Source organism: Poecilia reticulata, chromosome 4 (assembly GCF_904066995.2).
Source record: "Poecilia reticulata chromosome 4, P_reticulata-male-v2, whole genome shotgun sequence".
NCBI classification, from domain to species: domain Eukaryota; kingdom Metazoa; phylum Chordata; class Actinopteri; order Cyprinodontiformes; family Poeciliidae; genus Poecilia; species Poecilia reticulata.
In genome coordinates, this window is record NC_088833.1 from 6,452,161 (window position 1) to 6,464,364 (window position 12,204).

The window sequence follows — 12,204 nt, forward strand, 5'->3', positions numbered from 1 at the left end:
TAAGAATGACGTTTTTTATTTTATTTTATGCTGTCCAGCTGGAATAATTTTGGGCAATTGTTCTGATTCATTACCATAGCAATGAGGTATGTTTTATAACAGGAGGATACTTATTGACATCTTAAAAGTTTAGACCGACAAAGTATCAGGAAAGCAGCAGTAGATGGTTGACCCTATCTCTCGACGGCTGAAGAGTGGTAGTAAAAGCAAAGGACTGATATTAGCAATGCTTGTCAACAAGTTGTGAAATCTACTGTACAATATTGTTTATGCAGGATGGATATTGAATTGTTAATTTTTGATTTCCATCAATTATGAAATTCCAAGCGCATTTGCTAGGATTGTGTTAGCAACAGTATACAATGCCAGTTCTGCTTGTGATGTCATCAGCTCTGGGTTTTTAAGAAAGAGACACAACACCCTCATACATTTGTAACGATATCTGAAGATCTGAACTATTGCTTGCCCTCTGTTGACACTGCTCTACTAGGGAAAATTAAATGAATTTGCTTTTGGAACATTTTCATTATCCTTATGTCTTGGTTGAAAAATGGCTTATTGATAAAGCATTCCATAAACTCGTGTTTCTAAGCTTGACGCATAAACATCTCATTTAGATTTTTGTCATTTTTTTCACTTCCCGTGAAAAGATGATCACAGGAAGTTGACAAAGCTCTGCTTGGTTGTTTTGATGCCACAAACTAGGATGTGTTCTGCCAGCCACATGGAGCCAATGCTGTGACTGGGTGTGCTTGTAAACTTCTCTGTGGACAATGCCATCCCTACAGTAATGGAAAATTTTACTTTGTAGTTCCTTATATGCACTTAAAAGTTAATTACTAGGTGAAATAGAACAGAGTGTGTCTGTTAGACATTACCAAAGTGGTGCAACTTGGAGCCTTGCTTCAGCTGTTGGTATGTTGAGGTCATCTTAAGGAGTGGGAAAATGATGAGTGGTTTCAAAAACAGAGTATAAATGTTGTGTCTGTCTGCAAGCAGCCAGAGCTCTGAAGAACACTCCTTGTTATAACAAGATTTAAAGACAAAGGGATTCAGTTCTCCTCGCCCCGTTTAGCATAAAACTCCATAACGCATAGCTAAACATTGAGATGCTTCCTCAGTAGCAAACCTTTGGGTCACCAGTGAAGGAAATGGTTACCAAGGGAGGCGGGGAATCTTTGAAGAGCTTTCAAAAGCAAATTATGATAAAAATTAGAGACAGAATGCGTGGAGGAGCATTTCCATCAGAACAATATACAAGATGTGTGGTCAGAGGTGAAGAAGAAGCTGCAAGCAGAGAGAAAATCAGCTTGACAGAAGTCTGGACAGACTGACGCTCTTTAAAAGGTTCAGTTTAGGCACACAGTCACCATCCTGCTCGCCTGGCGCCACCAAAACAGACGTCCCACACTGACTTGACCAACAATGTTCTTGTCACAATTCAAATGATTTATCTTTATAAAACCTGCTTCTTCACCATTATTGTGAGTGAGTGAGAAAGAGAGAGAGAAATAAGCATTTATATTTTTGCATGTCTAAGTATTACTTCTTTATTCCTACCTAAAATACTTATAATTGACAATTTATATATTCCTTACTGGTTAGAATGTGTCTCCAAATTTTTATTGCATGTCTTTATGAGTGTCCAGGTTTTAATGCAAATGTTTCTATCATTGGGGAGAACAGTGTGATAGAAAACACACATCATTCTCAGTTGCTGAAGCTTACCACACCCGAGTAGCATGGATTTTAACCCTGTGTTTTGTTTTTTTTAGTTGTTGTAATACTGTTTACATCTCAAACAAGTTTAGTTATGAAATGTAAAATATCTTTCTCTTTCTAAAGTGCACTTCTTACTTCTCCAGATGGACGGCTTTGAGTACCTGTTCCGACCTCCGGAGGGTCTTCAAGCCTCTCCGCTGGCCCCTGAGAAGATCTCAAAAGTTACTGTTGTGAATAAAACTCTGACAAAGGCCTTTGTCCAAACACCAACACTCTTGGCTCCTCCCTCTGTTGTTGCTTCAACTAACTCCTTCCTGCCTTGTTTGGACCCAAGGACTGGCCAGTTGCTGGAGTGTGAAATGGCCCTTGGTAGCGACACTAGTCCAGATCCCTTAACTACTTCAGACATAATCATAAATGAGCTACAACCAGTCAATGCCTTGGTGGAGCAGAGTTCAGGAACCACTAACAGCTCAACCCAGTCTGCGGTCACATACTCCAAGGTCCTGCACACTGATACAAATCCAGATCATCCACCTCTTCATCTCCACTACAAGGAGGGAAGTAGAAGCAGCTACAGTGATGAGGGAAACTTCTCAGCCAACAACTCAGATACCTCTGAAACTTTCCCTGGTGGACTGTGGGAAGTCGACAGCTATCATGGTACAGAATCGGATGACCCAAGGCGATCCTACTCCTACAACTCTGAAAAAGAGCTTTCTGAAGCATCAGAGCAAGAAGACGACATAGATGTGGGTCAAAAGAAGGCCTTGCACTATCTCGACATCGGACATCCACCAGAGGACGAGGAAAATGAGGAGGAGGAGTCACAGACTGAGCTTCTGAAAAGCGCACATTTGATCAGAGAGGACTGTTCCGTAGAGTTGTATCCTTTGCTCAGCCCAGATGAGTCGACGGATCCCAAGACGCTGGTGCAAGTGTCGACTTGTAGTTTTGCCTCTCTGTACATGCCTCAGTATAGGAAGCCTGACGTAAATCACATCCCGCACACATGACAGCAAACCTTAGCGCTCATCAAAACATGTGCCATTGTTGTGAAGAGAGTCGTGCTTTGCCATTTAACACAGGGTTTCTACTCTGCAACAGCCTGTGAAAAATGAGTAGGAACCCTGTTACCAAAGCCAGTCATTCATCCTGTGTGTACTTTGTAAGCAAAGTTGATATTTGTAGTGCAACAAAAGATGCCAAAACGGCACACTTCTCATGGAAAAAAATAATTTCTTCATCTATATGCTTCTCCACTGGGGTTTTAATTGGATATTCCTCTGTCTGTAAATCAAAGTTGATCAATATTGGTGACTGATACAGAAGTTTTTCTCAAAAAAAAAAACAAACTTAAGTTTAGGGAACCGATTGCAAAAGAGAGGTTTCGGATAGAAGAGGTTTATGTTTGGTTACAAAGTTTACAGTCATTTCAAAATGGTCTGAAATAATGTGATTTGCAGCATTTTACAGTCTGTGTTGATTTTTTTCTTATCATTTTCAATTTGTTCAACTTAAAGTTTGCTTCAGAGAGAGCTGCACAGAGCCATAGAAAGCCCATGTTGTGCATCTTTTGGCTTCCTTAAAGCACATTTGACACCGAAAAGGAGAAAAACATTAAATATCTTGAAAATGTGAGTTACTACAGGTCATTTTTGTTCAGGTAATGGCAGCTTATGCATTTATTCCCCATATCGACTGAACCACATGCTAAGTTTAACTATTTGTGTATTTTGTGTCGTAATGTATTTGGGGTTTGGTTTAAATATGTGAACAATGTAACATTTTCTTGAATGTTGAAATGAAATTTGTTAAAGACAAATGAATGTTTTGATCTACTTAAGATGGATATAAAAATATTGTAAACATAGAACATTAAATCACTGTAAATCTTTATGGAGATGTTTTGTCTATTTTTCATTGTGACAATAAAGAATGTATTGTGCATCTGACTGGTTTATTCAGCAGAGACTAAAGTAAACTATTATTTTTTTGAAGTTTTGAGGGAAAACTATACTTATGGGTCTCCTTAACTTATTTGAGCTAAAAAAAAATAGACACTTAAAATACTGTCAACTCAAAAAAGTGGAAAACTGCTTAAAAAAATCTTCTAGAGACAGCCAAGTATAAATCTGATGCATAAACAGTGAGACAACCTAAGAGTTTGGCTTTTATAAATCCATTTGGGTTTCTACTGCTTCTAAAAAAGCCCAAGCTCTTTAAAAAACACTCAGGTGTTTTTTGGCAATAAGGTAAACATTTCTTCGGTGTCTGGAAATGACCTATTTCAAAAACTCACAAAATGTAATGTCACAAATAATCAGGCACTGCCCCTCACCTAGCAACACCAATGAAGCCTAGAGTGTCACCCAGCAACCGCTGTAAAGCCCAGTCTGTCACCCAGCAACCCAAGTTGAGCCCCAGGATGCTTGGCCAGCTGCTTTTACCACTGTATGTGCTGTACAATGACTGCTGGAAAGGACAAGTGTTTTGTTAACTTATCATTCAGAAATAACTTCCTGCATTCTTGTTGGTTGTGCAGGAGGTTCTTTTTCTACTTTTCAAACAGATGCGCTGTATAATTGCGCATCTGTTTGCAGCCATTTTTATGCGGGAGTGTAAATGTTGAGTTGGACAAGCAGCAACTTATTTGGTTTGAAAGGTCCAAGAAGCCCCAAACAGCTCGCTCTGAAAGGAGCTCAAACTGAGCAGACTAAAATCTCATTAGCTAGGAGTGATTTTGTGCAGAAAATGTAATGAACATGTTTTATAGACTTGTTCAAGGAAGCATAATAGGTCACTTTCAAAACAGGGGTGTTCAAAGTTGGTACTCAAGAGAGTTTTAGTTCTCAGCCCTGGTGGTAGTCACTACCTCCTCAGAATGTCAATGTTCTACAAAATCCTGCTAACGAGCCATCATTTGATCCAGGTGTGTTGAACCAGGGAGAGAACTAAAACATGCATGGCTCTGGCCTTTGAGGACCCTTCCATTGGTCGTACCAAGTGATGTAATCAATTACATCATGAATCACTACAAGCAGGAAGTGCTGGGCTGACCCCTGTCATACATCTGTCCTAGATGTGGGAAGAAAAGGACAAACTATGGTGAGTTTATACAAGAAATGTTACCAAAGAAATTTTTCACCAGAAATAAATCTTTAACAGAAGGCATTTTTAAAGTAACTGATAAAGAGTGTTAAATTTAAAGAAAATATATGCTTGGACTTGCTATCACTAGCAGCAACCCAGGGATATTTTGTGCAGCAAATTTATAGTTGCAATTATGAACAATTATAAAATTTGATGTAATGAATTATGAATATGTTTAAGGGACAAGGGACAAGTGGTGAATAAATACACCACTTCATCACATTGCTTGTACCAAGTCACTACTTTATCCTGAACACCACAGCTGAGTTAACTTATAGAAAATGTCTTGAAACTTAAAGTTTCAAGACATTTCTTGAAACTAAGACAAGAAATGTCTTAAAGCTTGAAACAACTTAATATTGCATATTAATCTTCATATTAATTTGTTAGAATGATCACAAAAAAAATTGCAGAAGGTATACAGACTTTGGGCGTGTTCAGAACAAAACAACTATAATTATTACTGCAGCAAGTTTCTCCCAGCAGCAATAATATGCCGCCACCTTCTGGCTGCAGTTAGTTAATATACCTTAGAGGTGTCAGTATCTGTGCAAGGCGTGTTCAGCAAAATACAGACACTAAATCATATACCTAAATTATAAATATCCATTCAGCATCTATTTGTGAATCACAACATTCTACAAAACAAAACCACACAGACGGAAATGAATTATGATTTATGGAGCTATGTTTGGGTTTGTTTTTTGTTTGTTTTGTTTCAAAAAAATTGTTGAACTTAGACAATCAAGAACTTAAAAATGAAACTGAACATTTTGCAGTTGAGTGGCAAGAAAATGACGCTCCCCAAAATTTTACATCTAATTTCAATTCAGGTTTCTGATCCCCATTTAGCTTCACATAAGGGTGATGCAGTGGGAAGGGTAAGTGTCATCAAACATAGAGAAACTATTCAAATTATCTAGGAAATAATTTTTTAAAAATTCTATTTTATTTGTATAAGACATTTCAGCAACAAGGTAGTTTAGTGCTTTATACCATAAAAAGTCAAAGTCGACAATTATGAAACAAACAAACATTACATTTTATCAATGATCATCATCACATTACATCATAAAAACATCATATTTACCATTTGTATATACCATTTGAGACCTAGGTGAGTGATTACAAATTTTATAACAAATAAAAACCCACCAAACGTCAGACTTATTTATTTAAAGCACTATTAACCAGCAATATTAAATTAAATGTCTGTAATTTATAAGCCGTTCTCAGAAGTTTCTCAGCAGTTGGAATGAACAAATCACAAAAAGAAGTGAAACTGTGAATGATTTTAATTTTGATAATTTTTTTATTTACAAAAATTGTAAAAGAGCAGCAGAAACAAAGTTTTCCAAATGTAAAATCTATTAGCCACAACAGATAACGTGACTTCGTTTGCAGTCTCCAGCCACAAGGGGGCAGAAAAGCGTCACCAGCCGAGTTTGTAAGCGTCATTTCAATGATGTCAGGGGAAAACGGTGCTTCCAGGCTCTGTCTTGTTTGCCATAGAAGGACATGGTGGTGAGAAGTTTTGCTGCCTTTGGCAAAGAGAAGCTACAAATCACAGAGGCTGGATGCCTGACGGAAAGCTGCAGAATCGGATACAACCGAGAAAATGGGAGGTTGTTTTTGCTAATGTGCTGAAATGTCATCCATGATGAGAACATTTTAGTATTGTTGTTTTTAGTTCAAGATTTAATGATAGAAAAACTCACTTCAGGCCACATTCCCTGAAGAGGCCAGGGATGATATCTCGTGACTAATCTGGTAAAGAAACATTTTGTGGACGTCTGTTCTCCTTTGGGATTTCTGTTCACTCTGAGATCGATCCAGAAAGTGACATTTTGCAGAATAGTTCAAGTTCCATCAGATTTGATAGAGGATAAAACCTGCAGCCATTTCAGTAATTGCAGTAGCATGTGTGTGTTTATTTATCCATGTCTTTAACATGTGTAACATTATGGTTTTGCTTAGTACTCTACTTTTCTGTCATGATGTTTTTGTTTCCTTATTCAAAGTTTTCTTTTATAAATCCATTTTCCTTTTCCCTCAAGAGGCAATGCCTACCATGTTGTAAATTAATTTCTTCTGCCTGGTTAAGCAAATAAAAAAAGAAAACATTTTCAAGTCTTGCTACAGCTGCACACTTTGCATCTAAAGTTGTAGTTACAGATCTGAATAATTGAATTCACTGCAACAAACGACAAAAGAGCAAATTTCTCTTGTAATTGTCTGTTCGGTCTTCAAAGACTCTCTGACCTTAATGTGTGTGAGTGCCAATAAAGCTGCAGGAAAGGCAATCAAAACATTGAGCTGAAAGATGCTTAGAAATGTGTTACGACTGACGGCGTACAGTTGATTATAAATGAGTCGGCAGGTGCCCGTCCCTGATCGATTGATTCCAAGAAGACGACGGAGATGTCCCATTGGCTGCTTTCCGGAGGGGACGGACATAAAAGACGCTGACGCGGACTTCCTGTGTTCCATCCTCGACTCATCTCCACCGGCCACACCCTTTGCCTTTGTTTATCTGTGTTAGAGTTCTGGAGTGTAGGAGTGAGTTGCCGTTTATGTTTCCTTAGTTTTCTCATGTTTTTCTTAGGTTAGGAAGGTAAGTTTTTTTGTACTTTGGTTTATTTACTTTTGATTAGGTAAGCTTCTCTTATTATTTAGATAGGTTCGTTTTGTTTGTTGTTTTCGGCGATAGCTCACTCTGAAGCCAGGTACTCCAGTTGTAACATCTTGATAAAAAAAAGATATACCTGTTTTAAAAAATAAATCATTATCAACTGTTCAATTTTGTGTGTGTCGGATGTTGAGATCGGAGGAGGATGGATCCTTCATGTTGCGACCTGGCCCCCCTAGACTGGTCGTAACATGAATTGGGGGCTCGTCCGTTCAAACTACTCCCACTTTTGAATCTTGGTTTTGTTTTATGTGTCTTCTTTCATTGTGTTCGGTAAGTGTTTATTTTTCTGATTGGCAGTTTTATTTTGTGCACCGGGGAATTATGGAGAAGGGGTTTTCCCTTGATGACTTTGTACGTTCACCTTCTTGGGTAAAATTGGACAAATGTAAGAAAGCGGATCTGCTTATTGTGGCTGACCATTATAATGTTGAGGTGTCTTACAGTGATCGAAAATCAGAACTGAAGGAAACGCTGTGTGAGAAACTGGTGGATAAAGGTGTGCTGCAAACGGTTGCAATGAAGGAAGCCGGAGACGCCGCACTTGGAGCGGTTGGTGACTCGACATTGGCTGATGCGCCTGCTGCAGTCTCAGAGTTCAATCAAGACTCTAAACCTCTTGAAGGTATGTCGTCGGAGGATCTGCGTCTCACACTCCATATAAGGGAGGTGGAGAACCGCAACAAGGAGCTGGAAGTGGAAGCCATGCATCTTCGGATCAGAGCTCTTGAGCTTCAAAACAGAGCACCTGCAGCTTCACCAAAACCACCAAGCACAGATTCTTCTGTTTCTGTTACTTTTGACATTGGTAAGCACATCACATTGGTCCCGCAATTTCGTGAGTCTGAGGTCGACTCTTATTTTGGCGCATTTGAGCGCATAGCCGCTGCCTTGAGCTGGCCAAAGGAATTCTGGTCCATTTTGGTGCAGTGTAAATTTGTTGGAAAGGCTCAAGAAGTGTGTTCGAGCTTGTCTTTTGAGCAGAGTTTAGATTATGATATTCTTAAGAAAACTGTGTTGCAAGCTTATGAACTTGTCCCGGATGCATATCGTCAAAAATTCAGAAATCTTAATAAAACTGCTAATCAGACATTCGTTGAGTTTGCGCGACAGAAGAATGTTTTGTTTGATAAATGGTGTTGTTCGTGTGAAGTTAAAACTATTGATGATTTAAAATCACTTATTTTGTTGGAAGAGTTTAAAAAGTGTCTACCTGAACGTATTGTGACTTATTTAAATGAACAGAAAGCGTCATCTTTAACTAAAGCAGCACTTTTGGCTGACGAATTTATTTTGACTCACAAAAATGTGTTTTTTTTCACAGAATTCGTTTCAGGAAAATTTGTCCGAACGAAAAAATCTCTCAGTGAGTCGAAATGTGCCAGCAGTTAACTTAAAAGCTAACAATCGTGAGTGCTTTTACTGTCACGCACCTGGACATTTAATTGCTGCGTGCCCCGTCTTGAAGGAAAAAGAAGCTAAGAGTATAAAAACTCCTGCGGGTGTGGGATTAATAAAGTCCGCTTCCCAGCCAAATGTACGCGGTGACATTCAACAAAAACCTGAAGTTGATGTTGATCCGCAATTTTTGCCATTTATTTCGCAAGGTTTTGTTTCTTTGACGGGTGAGGAAAAGGATAAAGTTCCAATCACAATCCTTAGGGATACAGGTGCTTATCACTCTTTTTTGTTAGAATCTGTGCTGCCTTTATCTACGCAAACATCTTGTGGTTCAGATATTCTTGTGTGGGGAATAAAAATGAGCGTCACCAAAGCCCCTCTGCATATGGTGCACTTGTATTCACCATTAGTTTCGGGACGCGTTAAAGTAGCCGTGCGTCCGCGGTTACCAATTGAAGGAGTTTCTTTCATTCTTGGTAATGACTTGGCTGGCGGAAAAGTGTTTCCTACACCGGAAGTTGTTGATGACCCAATTTCGGTTACCCTTGTTACTGAGTCAGCTGTTACTTTGGATGCGTTTCCTGCATGCGCAATTACACGCGCGCAGGCTCGTAAAATGGGGGAAATCGTAGATTTGTCTGGGTCATTTATGGCTACACTTGATGAAAATGGTTTTGATGCAAGTGACTCTGTAACGGTGTCAAAAGGTGACGTTCCTGAACTTATTCCTGCAGACGTAACTTTGAGTTTAAATATTACTAAGGAGATATTGATCAAAGCGCAGCAGAATGATCCGTCATTGATTTCTTGCTTTTCTGTTGTAGATAAGAGTGGATCTAAAGCCCAAGTGACATATTTTGCTGAAAACGGTGTTCTGATGAGATCTTGGTCCCCAGATTCAGGTGATCTGCATCGAATAAATCAGGTGGTTGTGCCACAAGATTACAGACTTCAGATTTTGAGTCTTGCACATGATGCCAACTTGGCTGGACATTGTGGTGTTAAAAAAACTTATCACCGGGTGTTACGTAATTTTTTTTGGCCTGGTTTAAAGTCTGACGTAGTGAAGTATTGTAGATCATGTCACACATGCCAATTGGTTGGAAAGCCAAATAAACCAATTTCTCCAGCGCCGCTTCATCCCATTCCAGCGCTAGGCGAACCATTTGAACGAGTTTTATTGGACTGTGTCGGCCCTTTGCCAAAGACCAAGTCGGGGTATCAGTACATCTTGACTATAATGTGTGCTGCCACTCGTTTTCCGGAAGCAATTCCATTACGCACGTTAAAGGCGAAGAACATTGTGAAAGCCCTCACAAAATTTTTTTCAACTTTTGGTTTACCTAAAGTTGTTCAAACGGATCAAGGGACAAATTTTATGTCAAAAGTGTTTGCGCAGGTTATGAATGAACTGAAAATTCAACATCAAACCTCCAGCCCCTATCATCCACAGTCCCAGGGTGCGCTCGAGAGATTTCATCAAACCCTAAAAACTATGTTGCGCAAATACTGCCTTGAATCTAGTAAAAGTTGGGATGAGGGTCTTCCACTTCTGCTATTTGCAGTTAGAGAAACCATTCAGGAATCCCTTGGATTCAGTCCGGCAGATTTGGTATTTGGACACACTGTTCGCGGTCCACTCAAACTCGTTAAAGAGAAATGGTTGTCAGAGTCGCATCAAACTGAGCATAATGTTCTTGATTATGTTAGCAGTTTTAGAGAGCGTCTCTTTCATGCATGTCAGCTGGCCCAAGAAAACCTGGCTAAGGCCCAAAGTAAAATGAAAGCTCGTTATGATAAAAAAATCTGTGATCAGAAATTTTATCCCTGGTGAAAAGGTTTTGGTGTTGCTTCCTATAAGTGGATCTAGTCTTCATGCACAATTTTCTGGACCATATGAAGTGGACAGAAAAATAAATGAGACGAACTATGTGATTAAGACTCCTGATCGAAAACGAAAAATGAGGGTTTGTCATATTAACATGCTTAAACGTTATGTTTCCAGAGAAGGCGTTGTCGATAAAATCTCTTTTGTAGCCCCCATTTCTATTTGCTCTTCAACCCCACTCTATCATCTGGCCGATGACGATTTGAGGGAGAACAGCGGTTGTATGCCTATGGCTCGTTTGAGGAACTCAGAAGTGTTGGGAAACCTGGAATCTTTCCTATCTCATTTGTCACAATCTGCCCGAAAAGATGTTGTTGATCTGATTGAAACTAATGTGTTGCTTTTCTCAGATCATCCACAGCAAACATCTGTGCTTTTCCATGATATTGATGTGGAAGTTGAGAAACCAATCAAACAACATGCTTATAGAATAAATCCAACGAAGCGTGTTTTAATGCAACAAGAAGTGGCTTACCTGGTTGAACATGGTTTAGCGGTGCCCAGTAACAGCGCGTGGAGTTCGCCCTGTATTCTGGTCCCGAAACCAGACAACACATCTCGATTTTGCACCGATTACAGAAAAGTTAATGCTGTCACTAAGGCCGATTCTTTTCCGCTTCCGAGAATGGAGGACTGCATTGATCGTGTTGGCTCCGCCAAATTTGTTACCAAATTGGACCTGTTAAAAGGTTATTGGCAAGTCCCATTAACACCCAGGGCTTCTGAAATTTCTGCTTTTGTGACTCCCGATTCTTTCCTGCAATATACCGTTATGCCTTTCGGGCTGCGTAATGCACCCGCTACATTCCAACGTTTAATGCAAAAGGTGTTATTTGGAGTGAAAAATTGTGAAGCATATTTGGATGATGTAGTAATTTATTCCGCTACTTGGTCAGAACATCTGGAAACTCTTTCAGAAGTGTTCAATCGTTTTCGTGATGCTTCTCTCACATTAAATCTTTCTAAATGCGAGTTTGGTAAAGCCACTATCACCTACTTAGGAAGACAGGTTGGTCAAGGACAAGTGCGTCCTATTGCTGCTAAAGTGCAGGCAATAATCGATTTTCCTGTCCCACAAACAAAAAAAGATTTGCGTCGCTTTTTGGGAATGTGTGGCTTCTATCGCGGGTTTTGTAAAAACTTTTCAGCTGTAGTTAGTCCACTCACTGAACTTGTTAGTCCTTTGAAAATTTTGTCTGGTCTTCATCTTGTCAGGTTGCGTTTGAGTCTGCCAAAGCATTGTTGTGCAGTGCACCAGTGCTGGCTGCGCCAAACTTCGAACGTTCCTTTAAACTTGAAGTTGATGCCAGTTTGTCTGGCGCCGGAGCTGTTCTTCTGCAAGAAGATGAGC

General features: G+C 39.5%; 1 protein-coding gene across 3 annotated transcripts in view; it reads left to right on the forward strand.

Annotated features, from left to right (window-relative positions):
* Positions 1-3,670, forward strand: part of lepr (leptin receptor) — a 40,988-nt gene extending 37,318 nt beyond the window's left edge. For all 3 annotated transcript variants that reach the window (XM_081606089.1, XM_081606090.1, XM_081606088.1), the window contains one exon: positions 1,866-3,670. In XM_081606089.1, coding sequence (XP_081462215.1) covers positions 1,866-2,738 — 873 coding nt within the window. In that variant the 3' untranslated portion in view covers positions 2,739-3,670. The remainder of the gene's footprint in view (positions 1-1,865) is intronic.
* The last annotated feature ends 8,534 nt before the right edge of the window (positions 3,671-12,204 follow it).